At 37.4% G+C, this 19,016-nt stretch overlaps 3 protein-coding genes across 8 annotated transcripts; 1 reads left to right on the plus strand and 2 right to left on the minus strand.

Moving 5' to 3' along the window:
- Window positions 1–1,214: 1,214 nt before the first annotated feature.
- On the plus strand, window positions 1,215–6,863 carry LOC143460087 (kelch-like protein 12). Of its 2 annotated transcripts, none has more exons than XM_076957467.1 (13): window positions 1,215–1,378; window positions 1,477–1,597; window positions 1,838–1,991; window positions 3,381–3,598; window positions 4,116–4,265; window positions 4,360–4,474; window positions 4,564–4,649; window positions 4,822–5,005; window positions 5,213–5,383; window positions 5,466–5,543; window positions 5,860–5,979; window positions 6,247–6,397; window positions 6,669–6,863. In XM_076957467.1, exons 1-13 carry the CDS (start codon window positions 1,293–1,295, stop codon window positions 6,817–6,819), a joined length of 1,785 nt encoding a protein of 594 aa, XP_076813582.1. In that variant the 5' UTR covers window positions 1,215–1,292; the 3' UTR covers window positions 6,820–6,863. The 2 variants fall into 2 exon arrangements, with proteins under 2 accessions (XP_076813582.1, XP_076813583.1); XM_076957468.1 differs by having other exon boundaries at window positions 4,360–4,459.
- A 187-nt stretch (window positions 6,864–7,050) lies between these two features.
- Window positions 7,051–11,811, minus strand: LOC143460086 (kelch-like protein 12). 4 transcript variants are annotated; one of them, XM_076957464.1, is made up of 13 exons: window positions 11,302–11,811; window positions 10,864–10,984; window positions 10,560–10,713; window positions 10,040–10,221; window positions 9,769–9,918; window positions 9,533–9,650; window positions 9,331–9,422; window positions 9,023–9,197; window positions 8,715–8,945; window positions 8,523–8,600; window positions 8,234–8,353; window positions 7,902–8,046; window positions 7,051–7,524 (listed from the first exon to the last, which is right to left on the minus strand). In XM_076957464.1, exons 1-13 carry the CDS (start codon window positions 11,364–11,366, stop codon window positions 7,404–7,406), a joined length of 1,752 nt encoding a protein of 583 aa, XP_076813579.1. In that variant the 5' UTR covers window positions 11,367–11,811; the 3' UTR covers window positions 7,051–7,403. The 4 variants fall into 4 exon arrangements, with proteins under 4 accessions (XP_076813579.1, XP_076813578.1, XP_076813581.1 ...); XM_076957463.1 differs by having other exon boundaries at window positions 10,040–10,257; window positions 11,302–11,805; XM_076957466.1 differs by having other exon boundaries at window positions 10,040–10,257; window positions 10,560–10,726; window positions 11,302–11,803.
- Window positions 11,812–12,860: 1,049 nt separating this feature from the next.
- On the minus strand, window positions 12,861–17,245 carry LOC143459785 (kelch-like protein 12). Of its 2 annotated transcripts, none has more exons than XM_076957060.1 (13): window positions 17,058–17,245; window positions 16,821–16,941; window positions 16,088–16,241; window positions 15,782–15,999; window positions 15,525–15,674; window positions 15,199–15,313; window positions 14,954–15,045; window positions 14,551–14,728; window positions 13,966–14,151; window positions 13,658–13,735; window positions 13,442–13,561; window positions 13,209–13,353; window positions 12,861–13,103 (listed from the first exon to the last, which is right to left on the minus strand). In XM_076957060.1, exons 1-13 carry the CDS (start codon window positions 17,120–17,122, stop codon window positions 12,983–12,985), a joined length of 1,743 nt encoding a protein of 580 aa, XP_076813175.1. In that variant the 5' UTR covers window positions 17,123–17,245; the 3' UTR covers window positions 12,861–12,982. The 2 variants fall into 2 exon arrangements, with proteins under 2 accessions (XP_076813175.1, XP_076813176.1); XM_076957061.1 differs by having other exon boundaries at window positions 12,927–13,113.
- Between the last annotated feature and the right edge of the window lie 1,771 nt (window positions 17,246–19,016).

Here is a 19,016-nt window from a genome sequence, read left to right on the forward strand (position 1 = left end):
GATCAAGAAAAGCTTGCACTGACATAATCTGTACGATTTCAACAGAAATCATGGGATGCTATCACTGGGTTGCCCAAGTAAAAGTTAATAGAAAATCTCAAGTCAACTCACGTGTGATGGGATCGTCATCGAAATTATATTTAATAACATTCTCTAACTGCTTCTTTGCAAGCGTGGTGCGATCGAAAAAAAGAAGCTCGGGAGCTAAGATTTGAACTTATAAACAGAATAGCACTTTAGCATATAGTAAGATTGTAACTCAACGTTCTCATCGTAACGCTTTAAAGGTTTGTTAGCTTGCTGAAGCGTGACACTGTTCTTGAATATCAGGTACTGCTATGATGGCCGCACCAACGATATGAAGAGGTAGTTTCCCATCATGTCCTTCACATTGTTGGCCGCACCTACGTTGGTGGCAAATTATGCTTGGTTGCTACTAGTTTGCAGGACAGATCTGCTTAGAGTAGTTTCATAGTAAAAGTATTACTAGAAGCACTGTATATATTATCATGTTAGCGTGATGAACATGCAGCTGATTATATTGTGGGCAGGTAACGAAGACTTATAAATACAGGTAACACGATTTCAAAATCATACAGTTTATTTTTTGACTGTGGAGAGCAAAAAGTACGGTGCTAACCACGTTACTGTACAACTTTTTGGTACAACCGTGCCAATACATGCTACAGCTTGGCAGCTTTACACGGTTTACTATTCCAGTGTGCATCATACGTCATTGCTGCAAAGAATAGTACTGTGATGGCGAGGTGTAGGTCTATGTCAGGGGCGGGCAACTTTTTCGGTCGGCGGGCCTGATATGAGAAAATAAAGTACTTGGCGGGCCGGATTCCTGAATCGATACATTAATCGTGTATTTATCCACCTATGCAAGGAATAAATCGTATTTAATGTAAACTTTAAGTTTTAAGCATAGAGACCAAAAACAGTATTTAATGAATTTATTAACGAATAATGTACTTCAATAGCTGCTGAAGTCAAAACTGAACTGCTAAACTGTACTGCTGAACTGTCTGCGGGCCGCTCAAAATCCCGTGGCGGGCCGGGTCCGGCCCGCGGGCCGTATGTTGCCCACCCCTGGTCTATGTCAACGGTTGTGGTTGTAGTTGCTACGGTGTGGTTGCAGTTGTCTTCCTAACACCATCAGGCCATATCGTTTATAAAGTGGTGTACCAGTCAGTGAAAAGTTGACCTTTAAACGACTGATTTTTTCACAAGGCAGATTTGCATGTACAACTGTTAACTGTCTATTTAATTTAGTGGCCATTTTTGCCATGGCTAGCATGGATATTTCATCCGAAGATGAACTCGAAGGGAAAAAGGAAAACGTCATATCATCTCTCCACAAAGGATTGAATAAGTATTTCTGTAGTGCATTGGTAGAAATATTTTTTATGAATAGGTTTATAAAATGCTTTATGAGGAAGCTCTGAAATCTGATCGATTCGTTTCTACCAGGCAGAGGATGAACAATCAATTTTGTGATGTCATACTTCTCGTTCAAGGCAAAGAATTTCCGGCGCATCGAAATGTTCTGGCCGCTTGCAGTGTTTACTTTGATACAATGTTTTCTTCGCAAGTGTGTGGAAATTTCTTACGTAGGATTTACGTAATTTCTGATCTGTCACTGATACATGAAGCAACGTACATTTACGTGAAACTTTATGGTGGCTTCTGTTTGTTGAGTAGTGACTGAAATATACAGTACTGTACGCTATATAATACATCCCCTACGTGACGGATTGGTCGGTTCACTTTTGGCACAAGCCAATGGCAAAGGTTACTCATGTAGAAAATAAACTCTTGATATTTTGCCCAGATGAAAGAGCGTCACGAAAAAACGATCCCGATGGAAGGCATTACGTCATACGCTATGGAGAAGATTCTAAAATTTATTTACACCCAAGACATTTCTGTTACCAGTAAAGACATCAAAGAAACCTTGCCTGCCGCCCACTTGATGCAGATTGAGGGTAAGAGCAAACATCGTCGTGTTCTTTCTGTGTTATCGACGCAAATGTTCCTAGTTTTCCTGTACGTTAATTATTAACATATGCTGCTTAGATTTTGTTACATGTGTGATATAATAGACATGCGCTACAGATCCTACAGTGCGCCGAACAAAGTCGGGTTAACACGTGATGCGGACAAAAAACTCACTGATAGCGAGCCAATAACGCTCCAGATGACGTTAACGACTCATGCTAATTGGCGAATATAAGTTCATTCATTTTATGACAGCTACCTACCTGCGCCACCAAGAAACCCACATATGTTTGGATCATAGTTTTTTCATTGGCTATTGTTGCTTATTTATATATTTTCCAATATACTCTATTCATATCACCAGCATATGTGAGTGTTTATAGGTATATGGTCGTGTTTGTACCATTTATATTTTGGCGCATAAAGAGCAAATTTTCCTGTCTATACCCTACAGCGCTTGTTATTGTACATAGTTTCGTGGAGTGATCGGTCAATTTAACCCACGGACGACTCAACCTGAAACGATTCAACCCACGGACGTTGGTTGGGTCATTCTGGGTTGAATCGACCTATAAAGCTGTTTCATAGTACAGATTTCCGTCAATGGTCTTTATATAGTTTTTATATGATTTTGTTTTTCATTTTTTACTTTTATACTGTGATGATAATTGGTTGTTTAGGAAATTCATGGAGCATATTTCCTTCATTACAAAAAATTCAAATTTTTTGTGTCATTTTATTTTTTTGTTAAGATTGTAATCGATTTGACTTATAGAAAGGGCTACGTCATCGCTTTTAATGAAAAACATCACGTAATATTTTTGTTCGCTATCGGTAGAGTTATTGTCTGGTCCAGCGTGGTCCAACTGCAGGCCCGCGGGCCAACTTTGGCCCGCGAGCTCCGATTTTATGGCCCGCGAACTGATAGTCAGTTTTGATAGTCGCTATTGTCGAGGAAGAACCTCGACCGCAGATGTCACATTGATCAGCATTAATAGCTAAAAATTTTGAACTATTCTAATTTCAGTTTTAATTAAAAAAGAGAACTTTTTTCAGTTCTAATTTCAGTTCTAATATCAATGTCACATTGTTCTTCAGTTCTAATTTCACATTTCTTCAGTCCTGACCTGATTTAAAAACATTGGCCCGCAAGATAAAAAATTTTTTGATTTTGGCCCGCGATGAAAAGAAGTTGGACCACGCTGGTCTGGTCCATTGATGTTTTGCTTGGGACCTGGTTAACACTAATTTTAAACGGAATAAGTAGTGATTGGAGTTCTTGATGACGAATGTACGATGTCACTTACAGCATGTACATGTAAATACTGAGTCAACAAAACGTTAAATCCAATGTACGATTGATTTTTGTTTGTCAGAATTACTGGATGTCCTTTCCAATTACATTGCCAACCATATTAATTCTTCCAACTGCTTTTCCTTTCGTGAGATTGGGAAACTTTATTCCCTCAAAGACGTGGTTGAATCAGCTGATTTTGACATCTCGTACGATTTCGACGAAGTTTATAAATTAACTGGTTTCTGCCAGCTTCCACTGTTCGACGTAGTCTCGATTATTGCATCCGACTCGTTAAATGTGAGTAGAAAAGTTTTTGTAAAAAATATATATAATAACAATAAATATAATATAATATATATAATATAATAATAATAAAAATATGTATAATAACCAAAAAAAACTGAAAAGCAGAATAGTGTTAGCATTTTGATGAATTCATTAACTTCTTGCTGGACTTCTGTGCCAACAATTGCTCTTATAGTTGTAACTTACCAGCTATGTTATCTGTTTCGTTCAAGCACCCTCTATGTCTATAGTCTATACTGTAGTTTCAATCTTTTTGCGTAGCTTTTGTATTGCAGAAGTAATTTGTGAGTAATTTGAAATCTTTTTGTTCAGAGATTGTTTTCACTGCATAAATGTTGTTGATCATGCATTTAAGTTAGTTTGGACGATGGCCGCCTCACTTTTGTAACACCTGTGAGCGTTTAAACATAACTGTAACGAAACATAAGGTTTAAATGTTTGGAAAATTAAGATGGTATGATCTTTGCGTTGTTAACTAATACTACATCAATTGTATATTAATTTTGAGGTTATGGACGAGGGAATTGTTTTTGAGGCTGTTTGTCGGTGGGTAAACCATGACATCAATAAAAGAGAAAGTCTTTTTCCCGTTCTTATGAAGTCAGTTCGGTTACAACTCATATCTACAGAAAATCTCGCCAAAAATATCAGCCCAAAAGTTAGTATTTGTTACTCTTTCTCACCCTTATTGTATTTATTAAACGGAAAAGATGGAATTGCTTAATGTTTCCGAGTATTTTTTTTCTTACCAGCCACTGGTTAGAAAATTCCCGGAATGCCGTGATTTGGTTGAGCAAGCTTTCCAATACCATGCCAATGCTTGTGGAATGATAATGCAGAAGCTTCGAGAGGGTCAAACCCATCTTAGTAAATATACTATAATCATTATATTCTGCTTAAGATGCACCTATCCAAACATGTTCAAATCTGTGAAGTATTACTGCAACTTTTTTCAGATAGCAACGCCATTTTGTGCATGGGAGATAACAGAATGTTAACCTTTCATACAAAGCAAAAATGTTGGAGCAAAGAAAATATTTCGGTAATTGTTGTGGCCTACACCTACAAGGGTTTTAACATCGTATTACTTTTCATTTTACATCTATAGCAAAACGCTTCCCTCTTTCAACCACCCTGCTTCCCGTAGTTATAAACAAATTGAGTTTCATCTACTTACAAAAATGAAATACGATATTGTGTTGTTCTTATTTTAGAAACACCGTCCGTTGAAATGGTGCGCGGTTGCATTACACAACCGCCGAACAATATTTTGCGGTGGTTACGATGCTAATAACCGACCGTCAAATCAAGTAATAATGTTTAACATGGACAAGTTTGAAGAGATTGCCCCAATGGTGCGACCACGGGCTAGAGCCGCTGCTACTGTTTATCACGAAGGTAATTCGGACAACGTTGTTGAAAACGCATATAGATGTTTGAAATTTTAAACGATATAATATAGTTAAGGTTTAAAGTTATAAACATCGGCGATTAGAATTTTGTTTTGTTTTTATAATCGCTTTGCCTTACATTCATCAGCGCAAGCTAAAGGATAAAAATATTTCTGTAAAAGTGTTTTGAAATTAACATTCATGCATTCTTTAGGCGTTGTTTATGTTTTTGGAGGAGATTTGTCATATTCTGATCCGGTATCGGTTGGTGTTAACCGAAACTTAGCAACGGATTTTGAGCGATTTGATATTAAAGAAAATGTTTGGAAAGTCGTGGGGAAAATGGGAACCCCTCGATCAGGGGCGTCCGCCGTTGTGGAAGGCGGTATGCTCTTAATCACAAAATTTGTCTATAGTCACATTGAGTTTTAAAGCAGTTCATTACACCAAATGCTATTGTTCTTTAGGTTTAATGTACTTAATCGGAGGTTGCAAGAAACAGATCACTGGGCCGATAGAAGGGTCACAGAACTTGGTAACTTCAGGTAATAAGCTACTGATACAATTACAAACTGCATGACGTCGGACTAGCCTTTTGTTATAAGAAGACATTAGTTGTTTATAATTCTTCATAAAGGGAAATTTCTGACTTTATTCGCTATAAGCTCTATGTAACCTAAGGCTATAGCCTGCTCGGCTATTGCAGGTTGTATACTTTCGCTGCGTGCATAAGAAACCTTAATAATTTTTTTAAATTGTATAATCTATAGTTTTGTAGTATACAGCTGTAAGGTGAGGAGTTTCAATCTAATTATGCTAGCTGTCTTGTTGAAAGAACTCTGTCTTCTATCTATTACACAGCTTGTGGCTTACTGGAAACTTACAACCCATTCAAAAACGAATGGCTGGAAAGAAAGAGCATGAAAACACCTAGAGCTTTGTTTGGTGCGGTCGTGATTTATTCCAAAATTTACGTTTTTGGTAAGCCCAAAACCGAGATTTTAGTAATATATTACCAAAAATTGTGAGGCCAGCTTCGTGCTAGATCATATTTACAGCGTTTGATAGCAAAGCAAGGTATTTATCCTTGTTATAAACTGAAATTAATGAGTTCCTTGGCGTTGCATGGTGCCTTTTGCACTAAACAGAAATTGATCAAACAAAATCTAATGGTAAAGTTGGGCAAATACTTTACTCTTAGTCCCTCCACAAACAGTTCATTGTTAGAAGGTTATCGAACGTTCTTAGGTGGAATCGGCCGGAATAGCCAAAATCTAAACAGCATTGAAAGTTTTGACACGAACACTGATGAATGGACACAAGTGACCTCTGTAGTTCCATGGTCTGGTCCCAGCTTGACATATCAGATCCAAGACACAATGTACGCAAGCGTAATTGGGTAAGATTATCATTTTTCTTCATAACTATTTTTTTGCGAAAAGAATAATGGAATGGAATTTTTAATTTTCAGTATTAAAAGGGTTCACGTTTGACGTGAAGTTATTCTAATAATTTGATTATCGCAAAAACAGGCAGTTTTTCCAAAGGTTATGGGCAAATGTTACCGTACTATTCATTTTTTCTATGCTATTTCAAAAATTTTATCTTTAAAAAATTAAAGTTATTTTGGTTTGAATGCTAGGTGATAATATTGATCTCTTTGTTTTTAGGCAAATAAATATGCAAGGAAGACACATTTCTTCAATATCACTTCATACGTTTGATCCTTCTTCAAACCAGTGGGAACAGGATAAAACCGGAGACTTTTTCCTGCGGAACAGTCCTTGCCACAGTTTTGCACCGATTTATTACAGAAAATAAAAAAGGTTTTCGGCACTCTGTTTGCAGAGTATCGGTCTCTGGTATTGGGTACTTATTATGCTACACTAGCAGTTGAAGGTTAAAGATTTATTGATCCAAGTGAGAACGGGTACATGATTGCTTATAAGCTAGCTTAACAAAAACAAATCACCAAACTACAACAAAACAACCTATACTGGCAAAGATAGGGTTTAGCTTATAAAACTGTAATAGTGTTCATTAAAATTGTAATCGTAATTTCAATCATGTATTCAGCAAATAGGTCAATAAACGACAGATGTTTCTCCGCCAAAACAGAGAAGCTAAAACATTATATACACATATAAACTATATTAATGATCATGACGACATGGTAACTTCCAGTAGCCTACGTGTATACAATTCAAGTCACCATGCGCGCTTTCTATCACACAGACAAATATATAAAAGTCGGAAAAACTGTTGCAGGCTACTCTTATAGTCGAGTATAACAATGTACAAGTAACCTGAATCAGTTTCTAGCTTCCGATAAACCTGAAAATGAATGTGGTTTTGTATGATTTTGATGCATTATGCAAGCCGTGGACCACTCCTCCCACGGAGGCTTAAATTTGCTTCCAATACACTGGAACAATTTTTTGGCAGGTGGTCAGGCTTTCGTTGCTGGAGATGATGTTCCATTTATGTTCTGTCGCATCCAGCGTGTATAGTGACGGAGTCGAACAGCTTGAAACAACGTACATGGTAATAAAGCCCCTTCATCTACGCTTTACAGTATACACGTCCAAAGCAAAATGCTTGAAATTTTTTTTCCTTAGTTACTAAATTACTCTTAATTTATAGGTTACAATTAAAAACTTGAATCACATTTAAAATCTTTTCCTTGAATTTAGTATAAATTATAAAGTCAAACGCTGTTACAGGGTTATTGCTATAGTTCGCGTTCTAGATCCTTTCATATAGCCTCTACACGATTATCTTTATTTTTATAAAGAAATTCACTTTTTATTGCTACAGACTTGTTTTCAATGTAAGATTTTTGTAGTGTAAGACATAACGCACAGCTTTAAATGAAACTTCGTTGTTTTGCCTTACTCACTCACCCGAATGCATAAATTTTGTCCCCGTTGTTGCAAGCAGACGAAGGACCTTTCCATGGGTTTGGTATGATGAAATTGGTCCATTGTTCTGTGGTCGTGTCAAAAAACTCGGATGAAGCCAACTGAGCCAAGTTCTGATCATGACCGCCTGATCAACCAAAACGAAAGCTACGGTTTGAGAGCACTTACACGCTTTGCATTTTCATAAGCAAACTTGCAATACAAATCTTAGTCTATAACTTAGTATCTTGTCTCAGGTCCAGCATAAATATTGTAAAAAGTTTTTACTGTTCTTCATACTTTGAAATGACATAAACTAATAACTGCCTACCCACCAACGCAGTAGATAATGTTATTTAAAGCAGCTGCACCAAATGATGCCCTCGCCTGGGTCATATTCTTTGCCGAGCTCCATTTATTCGCAGTGCTGTCATATTTCTCCACCACGTCGCATACTTTGAAACACAGTCAATGTTATTGAGTCAGCGATACCAAAATAGATACCAAAGTTTCTTCTACTTCAGCTTCTATTGATTTAGGTAGAGTATGATTTAGAAATTACAATGACACCTAGATAAGAACAACGTTACGCAGAAAATCTAATAGTTTTTCGTTAACACGTACCTAATTTTTGTCCTCTTGGATTACGGTTCGAACCCATATCCTGAACTCTATTGTAACCGCCGAGGAGATATACGTAGCCTAAATAAAGCGTAAAACCAAATTAATAAAAAAGGAAATGCAACTTTCTTGTGCTTTCAGACCGGTAATTATATTTCTTTGAGATACAGTCTCCATATTGAAAATACACTTTACTTTTGACAACCACCGCAGCGGCGGCAGCTCGTGGTTGTAACAACTTTCCAACAACTTCCCACTGTTTTTGGGTAGAATCGTATCTTTCAAAGTCATTGGCAAGAACTTTGCAGCCAGAATCAATTTGTTGTACTCCTACTTGGGTGCCAAGCCTGGAATATGATTGGTTTGGTACTCTGCCCTGGTACATCACGTGTTCTGATAATTCGCCGCCAAATACCAAAATATCACCTGCAAATAGGAAAGTAATTGTGTATACTTGCTGATAACCATGGATATATAAAAAAGGGACAACAAATGTAACTTACCTCGAAGACATACCGTTGCAGCGTTAGCACGAGGCGTTTTCATTGGCACAAAACTCTCAAACATTCTTCCATTAAAACGAGAAACCCTATTAGACGGACTGCTCTGCGGTCCGCCGCAAAAGACAGTTGCTCTTCCACACACTACCGGCGACGAAGCAGAAAAATCTGATTGACCCTATATGTAGAATGCTTAGTACACCAACGTTCAAACGAATAATATAATTTAACAAACTTGGCCGTTGAAGTAATGTATTGATATTATATGAATATATGACAACAAACTTTGCTTGTGTCTAGTTTTCATTTACCGGTATACTCAGTACTTCCCACTTTCCGTCGCACACATTACATACGCTCATTTTTGCTCCTCCAAAACAAAGGACAAAATTGCTTTTGACATCTATAATTTGTGCATAAAAATGTTGCGAAGAAGTTATTGAAACTGAAACAGGTAGATTTGAACGCCTACGAGAATAACGACAGAGGGTTGACAATTAAATCAAAATTCACCCGCAAATATGATTTGTCCTTCACGTAGGTTTTGGGTTTTAAATCGATTTGGATTGACCTGGAAAAGAAATGCATCTTCCACGAGGTCTCGGCATTCTAAGCACGCTCTGACCAGAGGCTGCAAAATACAAAGGATTGTTTGAAATAGTAACATCTCATTCATGCAAAGGTTACAATATAATATACCACGAATAGGCTGTTATTTTGTTGAAAAGCAACCGGTGTAAAACATTTACCTCTTTCCTCACTTTCTCAGCCAGGTACTCAGTTGGTATCAGTTGAAGACGGATGCATTTGAAGAGGTTCGTGAAATATTTGCTTCTTTTCTCCGGATCATAATTTACCCACCTAACCAACGCTACAAATATATTGCTTTCGTATTCCACCTTCATAATAACATACACAAAATTAGATAAAAGTGTGCATTAACTCATAAGCAAATATTCAAGTCTGCACAACGAAAAGTTTTATGTATTTGAGGTCACAATACTGCCAGTTCAAACGCACCCTGATGTCATCTGATGACAACAAGTTTTTCAACTCGGTTACACTAAGCTGGCAAAAGTCGAGATGAAGGGAAACAGCTTCAAAATTTTCCTTCAGGCCGCATTCAGCTTGTTTGACAATATTTTCCAAAGCGTACAGGCGACCCAGATTGCGGAAGTGTAAACAAGTAGTGGGCTTGAGAGCTTCAATCATATAGTCGTTGATGATTTTCAGCAATTCTTTAAAATTAACGTGAATGGGCTATAGTTTATACAGTTAGAGGTGAACGCAATATTTAACTTTTACAACATCACCTTTTCGGTTAATATAATGTTACAATCGTCTTTTCCAGCTTACAAGCATACTGTCATAAGGACAAAAAAGATGTGTCACGTGAACTATTTTTAACATGTTATTCTCTTTGCGTTTAATTCACACGCGTTTGTGATACGGTGTTTCTGTTTGTTTTTGCACACTCTAGCTAGTTTATACGTCAATAAGCTTTGCCTGTTAGTGATAACTAATTGCATAAATGACTTACCTAGCAAATTAAGGAGCGATGCTGCTTGTAAAAGATCTCCAACATTTTCGTCAGTAAGTATTATAATGTCAGAGTAAAAAAAATCTAGGATTTTTTCCATTGCATCTGAAGCTATTCCCTTCATCGAGATATTTCTTTCGTGTCGCTCCTTCATCTGTGCAATATAGCTGTGAAACTTTTTGGTTATTTATCGCATTTCGTAAAAGATTATCAAAAAAACGAGGAGTCGATTGACTTTCCTTATTTGCCTTCTAAAAACATTATTGGTTATGAATCTGTGGTAGTTCTAAGCTTTAAAATGTACCTGTGATGAAAACATGGCGTCAAAGTATTCACTGCAAGCTGCAAGCACAGCACGGTGGGCTGGAAACTCATCATCTCCAACTTGAAGCACGACATCACAATATTTTGTGCTGCTTCTTTGGCTTAAAACATGAAAAGCATTGATTTTGTTTCGTTAACTGTTAGTCAGTAGTCAGTAGTCACATGAGAAGCACAAATGGCAAGGTCTGTAATTGTTGTCTTCGACAGTTCGTTATTTTGTGATAGCCAAGGTTTTGTTCCTACAGGACAGCTGGTCACCAGTCAATTCAACTCACAGACGTTGTTTGTTTTGTACTGGGTTTAACTGTACGTGGATTGGATCGACCTGGAACCGTCTCTATGTAGCGTATAGCCATAGGGCTGCCGACACTGCGTACTTTTTGACTTACACGCAATATTCTATACTGTTATCTCATACCTGTTCAGTTTACTGAGAACGTGGGACGAACCCCCTTCCACATGGATTTCTTTGCTGGATATCATTTTCTGATGTCTGACTTTAAAACATCTGATGCACTTCAACGTGTATAGAGTCTAATTATAAACTAAGAAACTAAAGGTCAGATTTCAACGTTTGTCTTTTTGTAAGGCTGGATATACACTGAGAATTACCCCAACCGGATTCTAAATTTGAAAAATTTAACCAAGCAAAGTCCAGTGCGGCAAAGCACCGTCCAAGTTCACTGGCAAGTAATCTCGATCGAGTAGATCAATAAATCGAGTCTATATCAAGACAACTGGGTGGTTTCTGGAGAAATTTAAACTGCAAACGACTTGCAACTGACCGAGTTATCAGAATTGTGATCTCGTCTTATTCATTCTCCCTTGAAGTTGTATCGCACGCGAAAATATATAACATAATCTAACCAAAGCACTATATATAAGCGTGTCATGAGCTAAATGCTTGTAATGCTTAAATAACATGGTGCTGCAAATGGCTACCTTTTGCCTGTTGCGTTGATTAAAATTTGTTCTTACATACTTATGACAAGCATGTTTGTCGAAACATAGTGAGCTTGTTGCTGTGAAGTGTTTTGTTTGCTGTGTAAATTGATGGTTTGCTTAGTCTACGTCATTTATTAACTATGCAGCCGCACGTAACATGGTTGAAACGCCTCGTCTTCTATCACCTTCCAAAGTAAGCGTAATGTTTGATCAAATTTTATCGTTTGATCCCAATACAAAGATATCAAATATCCAAGAGCAAACATGAGAACAATGATTTTGAGGCGGTTTATGAATGAATCAATCATGATACAAAATTAAAGGTAAAGGTTTTTGTAGTTTTTATAAATTCTGTTCGGCCGCAGCCCGTGACGTATTTAGGATGGAGCAAAATAATTTCCTTGCTTGTCTGTCCCGCCCAAAATGCGCGGTGCCCTAAGCTTTTGGGAGTTTACGCTTCAAAATCGTTTTAAAACGTCTTATACGTACAATAGCTGTCACTTTTCCGTGTACATTTTTGAAACGCGGTGTATACAATTTCAAAGACTGTATGCGACTGTTTTAAAACGCCGCATACTCGCCTACTATGATTTCCTGTAGGCTATAGCTGATAAGCAGTCGCAAACAAGAAAAAGAAATAAACCTATGGCCCAATTTAACTTCTTATTTGTCGAATGACTGGACTTAAGACTCAACTTAAGTCTTATAAAGCAAATGAATTGAGTGCGATTCAAGTCAAATGACTTGGTTATGACGCTGTCAACATTAAGACAACCTGGAGAGATATCTTAAGAAGTTGGGTTGATATTCGACATGGTTATTGGCTGCAGATTTAGGATCGTGTTGGTTTGAAGACTGTAATTGCTTTACAGAAATATGTGTGAGAAGATTGCGTTTGATATTAAAGGGTTAAATATACGAGCTATATGTTTGAATCAGCCTCAAGAGTTTTAGTTGAATAGTTCATTGTTGATGTCCGATATATTGTAAGGAACGACTATAACTGTAGTTATTGTGAAGATTTTTTCAATAAAAACACAAAACTGTTGAAATTTCACATAATTATTTATTAACTTTACAAGTAGTTTACACGCATGCATTCATACCGCTATATAATCCACAAAATTAGCTGCTATTACTATAGCATGTCGGGCTTAAATTGATCTCCATGAAATAGGAATGACCTTTTGACAATTGGGTAAGTTTTGCTCAGTGCTGTGAATATTCCAATCTTCCTCATCGCTGTCCAACGAATACAGTGATTGATCGGCAGACCTGAAACGAACTCGGAAATCGATGAACATAAACCCTGGCATATCATCGCTAGTAAACACGTCGCGTGGTATATAGGTGCGAGTACAGAGTAACTTCACTGCTTACCCGAGAGCATACACTTTGCCACCGCATTTGCATGCCGAAGAAGGACCGCTCCACGGAGTTTCCCATGTAAAGTTTGTCCATTGTCCGGTTGTTACTTCGAAAAATTCCGAAGTAGCTACTTGAGTGTTGCTGTCCTGATATCCCCCTTCATAATAGTGTTCATATAATTCATAATAATTCATGATCATCATAATTCCTTTTCTAAATTAACCTGATCGTATTAGCCTACTTACCGACGCAATAAATACGGTTGTCCAACGCGGCTGCTCCAAACGATGCTCTCATATGATTCATTTGGCGAGCTGAAGTCCACGAGTTTGTAGAATGTTCGTACACGTCAACAAGTTTACACGCTGCAATAATGAACGTCTTACTGTTGGTTCTGAATCCATGTAATTAGTTACTCACTAATTACCCGTATAGAGTAATCAACAGCGATGTTCTTTTACCTCGCTTAACACGCCGGGGTATGGAGGGATATACTTGTTCTTGAATGGAGTTGTATCCCCCGAGTAAGTATACACGCTCTGTAAGGACGTAAAACACAAAACGTTTCTAAACTAAAAGCATTACATGTATACTAAACGTACATGAGTATCAAAAAGAAGTGTTGTTAACTATTAAGTTTACAATCAGCGCCATTAATAACAACATTACAGAATGATTATGTATATGCATACGTTTTCAACTTGATACTTGGCGAATCGTGAAAGAAACTTAACCGATTGTGCCCGCGACAATAATGTTCATCAAATACCTTTCACAACCACAGTAGCAGCTTCAGTTCGAGGGCCAGAGAGTAAATTGCCACCAACCTTCCACTGCTTCTTGTCAGGTTCATAGATTTCAAAGTCGTCCGTGATCTTATGAAATGATGCATCTGTATGGCCAGTCGAAAATGTGTGGAGAGTGGAAAGCTCTCCTCCAAAAACCAATATATTACCTAAAGACCATACCCTGGTGAACAGTTCTAAGTTCGAGCAATACGATATAAAAACAAAATTAAAAAAAACAAAAAATGTGCTACGATAGGAACTTGCGCAAAGACTATAGTTCGATAACCATGGCTCGAGCGTAGAGGAATCATTGCCAGGTTTAATTCGAGCAAAGACTTTCCTTAGTACAATGATATAAAATATTATAACTTACAATATCATACCATGTTGTTATAACAAACGAGACGAAAATTTGTTGGTGCTGTTTGTAGTAAAATATTGTAACTTGTAAAATTGACAAGTTATAATACTTGAAAAATGAGTTGGCATTTTACAATGCATATGTGGAAATACAGTTTTAACTGAAAACTAGAGGTGCGCTTAAAAAGTTTTACATGTTATCTTACCACACACACTAGCAGCTGAAGCATTAATTCGAGCTATGTTCATGGGTGCGATAGGTTTAAAGATGCTTCCATTAGAGATAAGGACTCTGTTGGTAGGCTGGTTATTGTCCATTCCACCACAAAAGTAGGTACAAGTTCCAAGGCTAACGGCAGTAGTGAAGGTTAGATTGAAGTTACTCTATAGAAATGTCTATTTTCAGGATTCAAGGTGATGTAGTATCACGCATAAGCATTGGGTGGTCAGTAGCGAAGTAGTTTTACTGAAGCAGATAATGCAAAAATAGTGCGTATAAAACGTCCAAAATTTTTAGTTTTAATTGTATTTAAGTCAAGTTTATGCAAAAGCTGAATTACAAAATGGTATCAAAAATGTGTTTAACGCAGGCTATATATTGAAAGTTACTGGCAAGGTCCATGTAGTCCATATTTGATCTGAGATATTATACATGCACAGGTAACATCCTCCAAAACATAAAAGAAAACCGACTTTTGCGTCTACGAAAGAGAAAATAGAAATAATCAAATAGAAAACATCCTTATTAGAATTCTAGTAGAATTTGTATGTAAAATGATATTTTGGAATTACTGCCATGTTCAGGGTATAAAGTTTAATATTTTCACAGCATTCTTTCCTCTCAGTAGTCTTACCTGATTTCATCTCTCCTTTACGCACAGTTTGTAATTCAAAACGTTGAGGATTCACATAAACATGAAAAGCATCCTCCACCAAATCCCTGCACTCGGGAGATTCTCTTACAAGCGTCTGCAAGGGAATTAGGAAAAAATGAAATGATGCGAAAAAAAGAAACGCGTTGCACGAAAAAATTGTGTTGATCTCAATTTCGTGTAAAGGAAGGCTTGCCAAATTATTATGAGCCACAAACTTTTGCCTATTTTATATAAGTCGAAAAACAACACCAGAATCGCTAGCACTGGTTGACAAGTTATCAACTACAGCGATATAATATACTTACTTCAGTTCTCACTTTATCTGAGATATAATCGAGTGAAACCAGTTGAAGTCTGACATGCTTGAAAAGTTGTAAAAAATATTTTTTCCTATTTTCCGCATCGTACTTCACCCATGTGGTTACTGCTTCAAACACATTGCTTTCATATGCAACCTGAAAAATATCCGCAGGTAAAATGCTTAGCGTTATACGCACCTGTTACACATCAAAAATGTACGTATCCTGCTATAGCTTTAACCGTATAACGTTATATACGGTACCGTAATTTCATCAGATGATAACAAGCATTCCAATTCGGCGATTTCAAGTTTGCAGAAGTCGGATTGAACGGAAACTTCATGAAACTCTTCCTTTAAACACTTTTCAGTTTCAATGACCACATTTTCAAGTGAGTAAAGACGACCAAGATCACGAAAAAACAAGCATGTTGAAGGTTTGAGAGCATCCACCAGATATTCGTTGATTATATCTTGTACTTCTTCAAAATAAAACTGTATTGTGAAAAGGGTGAAGTTCTGCAACAGCATTTATTACACATTAATTAAAATGCCGCCTATATACCTCACCTAGTAATCTTAGTAACGACGCTGCTTGCAAAACCTCTCCGACATTTTCGTCCGTCAGTGTTATGACGTCAGTATAAATAAAGTCAAGTACCAGTGCCATCGCACTCGGGGTAATCCCCGTGATAGAAATTGTTTTCTCGTGTTGTTCTCTCATCTGCGCAAAAAATTAGGGTTGAGTTTTAAGAAATCCATAGAAATAGGAAAATGATGGAAGTTTTTTGTGTGTACATTAGGTTGCTAAAGTACTCTTTTTGGCGTATAGTAAATAAGCGTAGTTCCAAACGACAGCAATGCCAGTTCCCATAAAGTTATTCTCTTAATTGTAATGAAAGACAACATATGTTGTATCGTCTTACAGCACAGTTGTCATTAGTAATTGCAAAGTCACAAATGTTCAGTCCTACTATAACGCAATGAAAGACATTACGCTATAGCCTATAACTTATATGCTGTGCGGTTCCGTATCCACATCTGCGGCCAACTCGATATTTTTTATTGGCAAACAATATGTGACGTAGCACAGGTAAGACTTGACTTCTAAAAAAACGTTTGTATGAGTCCTTAGACGACCGACTCGAAATGCGAACTGTGAAATAGAGAAAAATACGCCAACGTTCGGCAAATAAACGTGGTGTCCTGCCGCTACCTAGCGTACAGGGTGGCGAACGCCACGCTATATTATTATTACAAGACGTGGGAAAACAATACATCTATTTGTCTGCTTAATGCTTGCCTTAGATGAAAACATGGCGTCGAAGTATTCACTGCTGGCTGCCAAAACCGCGCGATGTGTCGGGAATTCCTCTTCATCGACGGCAAGCACAACATCACAGAACTTCTTGTTTAATCTTTGACTGTACAAAAATATAAGATACCGCTAAGAAGCTAAGTGCTAAAATGATATAAGTTAGTAAATAAGTGCGTTTTAGCAGCTTGCAGATGCACATTACTGTAACATACAGTTAATTACCTGTTGATTTTGTTCAAGATGTTTGACGAACGTCCTTTCTTTATGACTTTCTTTCGGGAAAGCATTACACTTGCAGTGAGAAAACAACCTGAGCACTCGTTCCAACTTTCACAACCTCTGTATACTTAACGTCATAAATAACAGCTATTGACCTTTTCAATGTATAATTGCGAATGTTAAATGCCACAAGCTAACCTTAAAAATCAATGAAGGCAGCCCTTTACCGAAATCAACGTTTCTACTGCAAACACAATTACCAACTTTAATGTCTCAAACACGCCATTTGACCACAGATCTTTCAGCTACGCTGTCGGTGTAACTTGGGTACCGAACGTAAAATTACGTACAAACGACATCCTTCGCCAACGAAAAAAAAACGCTGGCAACTGTTCCCTCGTTGGCGCACTGCTGCTGTACAGCAGGCCTATATGAGCGCTCCCGTATGCTAATTCACGGACTTGTCTATTGCATAGCATCAGCAGTAAAATATACTCAACTGGCAACACTAACCAAGTGAGTACATTTCAGTGAGCTGGGTAAGTAGGAAATACGCAAATGGGTTATTGGGGTTAATTTAGTTATTACAAATTTATAGTGTCACAAGTTGAGTACTAGGTAGAACAGTTTATTATTGCCGTTCAAACGGAGAAGCTTCCAGTACAACCACAAAACTAGAATGCCACGACAGTAAGGAAACGCCTAAATTCAAGCCAAGCGCAGCTTTGCACCTATTAGCTGCGCTTCAGGCACAAAACGGAATGAGCTCAGCAATGCAAACGGCACACAAATTAAGCCACAAATACTCGCTAAGCACTCATGGGCTTGCTGCCTTACATGTGAGACATATTGGTTGTGAATGTTAGGTAATGAGATTTCAGTTTGTTTAATGATATGAATACAATAAGGTTAAATGTCAAGGAAATTTGCTAAACAAAAGTTTACATTCGTCATACTATTAGCCTATTACAGGGGTGGGCAACCTTTTTGAACCCGAGAGCCACTTTGGTTGTTAAATTTTTACTGACGAGCCAAGTCATAAGAAATTATGACGTCATAAATAGTTTATGTCGTTTAATTGTTCCATATCTGCATTCCTCAATCGAAAAATATCATTAAATTTGGATAATTAGCAACTTGTTATCAATGCTGGCCTAAATAAGGAAAAGAAAAAGAGAGAAACGTTCATAAACGGTAGTCTTGGTAGCCTTTACAATTTTTTTGAAATTTTACGATTCGACTAGAAGAGCCACAAAAAACATGCCGGAGAGCCACATGCGGCTCGCGAGCCGCAGATCGCCCACGTCTGGCCTATTACATTTATTTTGACCAGGCCTGTATAGAGGGGGATCAATTGGCCCTAGTCCAATGTGGGCTGTACTTTAATAAGCCTATTATTTGCAAATCGTATTCGTTGTCACGTTTACGTAAAAGAAGCATGTAGTAATAACACAAAAGTTAAAAGGTATAGCACAATAAATACGAATTTCTGTGTCTTTATCGGATATATTTTAACATCGGCGTTGCAAATATCTGCCACTGTTCAAAACACAAAACCATAAAACCTTTATTAAACCCAAAAATTTTAGTGATTTAAATTTAGCTAAAGAATAGCTTAATGAGGCCCATACTTTGACCATACCTTTAAACCTAAAACGTTCGAGCTGCTGAACACGATCTTATAGCTTACCAAATGAAGTAACGAAATATTTTGAAAACTTCCAGAAAACGCCACAGTTAAAAAGATGCGCAAATACAGTACACAACCGCCGAACAATATTTTGCAGTGTTTTCGACGCAAATAACCAACCGTCAAATCAAGAAACTATGTTTAAAATTGACAAGTTTGAAGGAATGGCTCCTATGGCTAGAACACGGGCAAGGGCAGCTGCTGTATATGCCGAAGGTGAGCCAATATCGTTATTGCTTCCTTCAATGTTTAATCACAACTTGCAGTTAAGA

This window comes from Clavelina lepadiformis, chromosome 5 (assembly GCF_947623445.1).
Source record: "Clavelina lepadiformis chromosome 5, kaClaLepa1.1, whole genome shotgun sequence".
In the NCBI taxonomy this organism is placed as follows: domain Eukaryota; kingdom Metazoa; phylum Chordata; class Ascidiacea; order Aplousobranchia; family Clavelinidae; genus Clavelina; species Clavelina lepadiformis.

What these genes read in the sequence shown, in the direction of transcription:
- LOC143460086 (XM_076957463.1), bottom strand. Translation starts at nt 11,366, where the DNA reads ATGATATCCAGCAAAGAAATCCATGTGGAAGGGGGTTCGTCCCACGTT. An exon ending in GGGAAGTACTGAGTATACCG is followed by an intron (nt 9,198 to 9,330) that starts GTAAATGAAAAC and finishes TTCTACATATAG; the next exon opens with GGTCAATCAGATTTTTCTGC. An exon ending in TGCAACGGTATGTCTTCGAG is followed by an intron (nt 8,946 to 9,022) that starts GTAAGTTACATT and finishes TCCTATTTGCAG; the next exon opens with GTGATATTTTGGTATTTGGC.
- LOC143460087 (XM_076957467.1), top strand. Translation starts at nt 1,293, where the DNA reads ATGGCTAGCATGGATATTTCATCCGAAGATGAACTCGAAGGGAAAAAG. An exon ending in TGCTACTGTTTATCACGAAG is followed by an intron (nt 5,006 to 5,212) that starts GTAATTCGGACA and finishes TGCATTCTTTAG; the next exon opens with GCGTTGTTTATGTTTTTGGA. An exon ending in GTCCGCCGTTGTGGAAGGCG is followed by an intron (nt 5,384 to 5,465) that starts GTATGCTCTTAA and finishes ATTGTTCTTTAG; the next exon opens with GTTTAATGTACTTAATCGGA.
- LOC143459785 (XM_076957060.1), bottom strand. Translation starts at nt 17,122, where the DNA reads ATGCTTTCCCGAAAGAAAGTCATAAAGAAAGGACGTTCGTCAAACATC. An exon ending in GGACTACATGGACCTTGCCA is followed by an intron (nt 14,729 to 14,953) that starts GTAACTTTCAAT and finishes ACATTTCTATAG; the next exon opens with AGTAACTTCAATCTAACCTT. An exon ending in ACCCCGGCGTGTTAAGCGAG is followed by an intron (nt 13,562 to 13,657) that starts GTAAAAGAACAT and finishes TCATTATTGCAG; the next exon opens with CGTGTAAACTTGTTGACGTG.